This window comes from Micromesistius poutassou (assembly GCF_964030765.1).
Source record: "Micromesistius poutassou genome assembly, chromosome: 11".
Classification (NCBI taxonomy): Eukaryota; Metazoa; Chordata; class Actinopteri; order Gadiformes; family Gadidae; genus Micromesistius; species Micromesistius poutassou.
In genome coordinates, this window is record NC_140281.1 from 5,551,037 (window position 1) to 5,555,462 (window position 4,426).

The following is a 4,426-nucleotide window of genomic DNA, read 5'->3' on the forward strand; positions in this document are numbered from 1 at the left end:
GTGCCTGCTAAATGACTGAATGATGACATGAATGGTGCAGAATAGCAATAAAGCCTAATCATCTGACTGGGTTTCAAGCAGCTCAACACTCAATCACCTTGCGAGATCACATTCTGTGGGAGGGGAAAAAAGGGAGTTGACGTGGAAGTCAAATGAACGCCTTCCTCCGACAGAGTCGACTGTCGATTAGCGAAGTGCTGACGGAGGCGCCGAGGGTCGCGGGCGTAATGGCCGGCTCCGGACCATCGTGTCTCGTTAGCCCGGCCTGATTGGCCATGAAGGTGTTCCTCTGGCCGGCCCAGGATTCAGCGACTGTCTCTGACAGAGCTTACCGCTCATAACTCCTCAGGAGGCCGGGTGTGGGCCCCGCGGGAACAGGAGGGGGAAATATGCCACAAATGACAGGTGAAACCAGAAGGAAATATCGACCTTGGAACGTCGAGGTACGTTTCGGGAACGTCATTTTTCATCATGACTCGCAGTTCTTTTATTCTCTCGTCACAGTAGATTGACATGACACGTTCAACGATGATTGAACCCAGCTGCCCGTGTTCGTCTGTACATAGAGGAGGGCGTCAGGACGTCTGTCCTAAACGTTCCGGCAACAGCAGGTTTGTGAAGGGATGGCGGGGTGGTCAACAAGCATCCAGGCCATCAGACCACGGCAGCCCTGAGTTACAGAGGAGGTTGTGTCTCCTCCATCTAATGACTACTTAGTGATAGCATATCCTCATCCCCCTGTGATGATGATTCGCTACTCCCTACTTTTAGCAGATTATTCTATCCAACGCATATAGGAGCGACCCCACACCAGAACCCACTTCAGGTGGCCCCTGGGTGGAGCAGAGACAGGGTGGAGGACCACCTACATCGGGTCAGGGGACGCAGGGCCAGTGGAGGGAACATTAGTGGGGAGACATAAGTTAAAAAATATTATATAAAATATTAAAAATATGGCTTATCCAAGACAAAAAGGCTTAATGAATAACCCATCTTATCCATCCATTTTTACTCAGTAGAAAATCCTTTGTGTTCCGTAAAACACAGGTAAACACAATGTTAACCAACTTTAACTCAATTGTCCCCAGAGGCGATCCTTATTTGAGGATTGTGTGTATCCTTATTTTATCAAAATGAAACCCAAAGCTCATTTCACGGAGGCTTACCCTGGTGATAACCTTTGAACGTCCTCATTTGTGGCCTCATTAAAACGTAATGTATACTCCTTTCCAGTAGATGGCGATACATACTCGCAAGTAGAGCTTTATTTTGATCACGAACTGCTTTCTGCTCTCTGTAAAGAACATTTCACGTGGAGCTTAAAATCGGACTTCAAAAATAAGAGAATAAGTCTTCAAATAAATGTTGGAAAAAATCTATTTTAGTACAACAGCAAAATGATAAAAAATATATATATATATATATATATGGCTTTAATGACCATCACCGCTGAAGGCGATGGTGCGTAATTACGCACAGCGCCCCCAGTTAAACGCATCCAGGAGCACCTCGGTTCATGGGTCCGTTGTAGAGATCAAAATATCAAATTATATCAAATTGGAACCTTGATTGTGTAAACAACTGAATCTACCATTTTTTACTCCCTGTAAGGCCTACTGTATGTCTCCACACAAATGTAACTAGGCTACTTCAGTTGGAGGGATATATCGATAACCAGAGAGCAGAAACTGAATATTTAGTTTTACATGGAGTAGGTCGAGATGTCCTCACCGACATCAAAGTATAATATTAATATCTTCATTTAAACCATAGGCCTAGCTTCTAAGTACCTCATATGGGTTTAATGTGCACACTGGACATGGCTCACCCAAATAGCCGTAGAAAGTTATTTATTTATAAAGTATGACTTGTAACCCTTTATAGGGTTAGATGATACAGTGTCAGGTATCATCAGAGGTCTGCAGGCGAGATCAAATAAAAGGGGCTACACGCGGTATTGTTTGTCACAATTTAAATGGCATTAATTAAAAGGATCACCTGATTGGATAAAGAAAGAGAGGGGGGGGAGCGCTCTGCCCCAATAGGCCGCCTCGAGATAATGATGTAAAGACTCGAGGTATCGGCGTGAGTGTGATCGCTGTGGAGATCCGAGAAGCAGCGATAGGCTGGCGAGCTCAGAGCGAGCAGCGCGTATTATTGGAGAGTCCTCTCGTTTCTACACCTCAGTGACAAGTTGGAGAAGACTTCAAGATCTGAACCGCAACACTTCCTGGGCACCGGGAAGAACCGACTTCTAAGAGGCGTCCTCCACTCCCGAGAGCACACTAGTCCACGCAGCGGGGGGGTACAGCAGGCTATGGACCGGAGGATGAACTTGAACGGCACAGCAGACATTTTTCACAAAACTCTGAGCGCCGTGTCCAACAAGAAGATGGACCCTTTCCGGTCGTCCGTGGGTCTCGAACTTCAAGCTCGAGACCGCCAGTCACCGATCGGCTGTTTTGACGGGACCGACTCGGACCCGATCCAGCCGGGGGGTCTGGCGGGGGGCAGAGGGGGCCCGCTGGGTCTGCCGACGGGATCTTTGTGTGTGAAATACGGGGAGAGCGGCAACAGGACGTCGGCCGCGGAGAGCAGTGGCGGGGAGCAGAGCCCCGACGACGACAGCGACGACAGGTGCGACATGGTTCTGCTCACCGACCCGCGGTCCGGCGGGGGGAAATCGGAAGGAGGTAAGAAAAGCAAAGAGCAGAAAACGCTGAGGTTAAACATCAACGCGCGCGAGAGACGGCGGATGCACGATTTGAACGACGCGCTGGACGAACTGCGGGGGGTCATCCCGTACGCGCACAGCCCGTCCGTGCGGAAACTCTCCAAAATAGCCACGCTGCTGCTCGCAAAAAACTACATCCTCATGCAGGCGCAGGCGCTGGAGGAGATGCGGCGGCTGGTGGCCTACCTAAACCAGGGCCAGGCCATCTCGGCCGCCTCCATACCGGCCACCACGGCCCTCGCGGCCCCCCCCGGGTTAGGGGCATACGAGCCGCCGCCCGGGTACCCATTCCCCACCGTCGTGCCGCCGACATCCTGCCCTGAGAAATGTGCGCTCTTCAACAACGTCACCTCCAGCCTCTGTAAACAGTGCACGGACAAGCCGTGAGCGCGCTGAATAAACGCGCGGCCAGAGACTCCAAGCACAGTCGGGAACAGAGACGCGCAAAGCCCGTCGGACGGGGGACATCGGAGATGGGACGGGGGACATCTGGGGCCACCGTGCTCGTTGTTGGTCACCATAGGCTAGAGAAAAAAAATCAATGAATTATTTTATAATATTTACAAATGCATTCAGAAGCGCTTTTTTGTTCAGACAAAACTTGATTGTGTATATAATACATCCTTAAAGTGCTGGTGTGAGTGACAGAGAAACCAAACAGATAACAGTATATGATGACAGTGGCATCAGGACAGAGGGAGTTGTTGATCACTCGCTCGGCTGTCAATCTTCTGGATATCTGAGTGACCTGACTTTACTTCGATCCTTTCCTTTGGTTCTGTTTTTCACTGACCACTATATAGGCTATATGGACAAGCTCCTGGATTATGAACCGACCTCACCTTCGCTGCTTCGTTTGATTCACTTCAGAGACGTGCTGTGTGCTTATACTGGTAGGCCTATAGGCCTGTTTCATGAACCTTTGTTTTTATATGAAGAACACAAGAGGAATGTCATGGACAAAACTAATAAACTGTAGAGGAAGACTTCATTGAGTGGTTTAAATGAATCGGACACCGCTAAAGCACCAGTGTTGATATTTGCGCAGGGCCCATTTTAAAGTCTGTCGACACTGTGATACAAGAGGCCCAAAACACAACGACACACACACACACACACACACACACACACACACACACACACACACACACACACACACACACACACACACACACACACACACACACACACACACACACACACTCATCAGGCCTCCTATCTCTGCTGTTTGAACTCATCAAGGTAGTTGTTTTGGTCAGCATGGCACTTTCTTTACATGTTGCTGTACAGACCTGTATTATTATTATTATTATTATTATCATTATTATTATTATTATTATTATTATTATTATTATTTGTAAATTTCCATTGAGCACTCACGATTAAGATGGATGGCGTCAGGTCGGGCATCATATTGTAGATAGGCCTGCTCTAACGAGGCTCTATGTGGTCGAGGAGGGCCATTTGTATGTGTTTCAGTGTTTAAAGCTTTATTAAAATATTTTGAACAACAGAACTGTCGTCTGATCGTGTGCTGACTAAATAAATAGACAAACGGGTTAGCATTTTCAATTATTTAAATTAAGAATCATTCTGAAAATGTTATTATTTAGTCCTATATAATGTAACTATTTATTTTGGACTCTTAATTATTTGCATTATTTGAATTTGAAAGTTATTGATGGTGAAGCT

The 4,426-nt window shown here is 47.3% G+C and overlaps 1 protein-coding gene across 1 annotated transcript; it reads left to right on the top strand.

Moving 5' to 3' along the window:
• Positions 1-2,317: 2,317 nt before the first annotated feature.
• bhlhe22 (basic helix-loop-helix family, member e22) lies at positions 2,318-3,121 on the top strand (the record flags this gene model as incomplete). The annotated part of the gene is made up of 1 exon (XM_084475005.1): positions 2,318-3,121. One exon carries the CDS (start codon positions 2,318-2,320, stop codon positions 3,119-3,121), a length of 804 nt encoding a protein of 267 aa, XP_084331131.1.
• Positions 3,122-4,426: the final 1,305 nt, after the last annotated feature.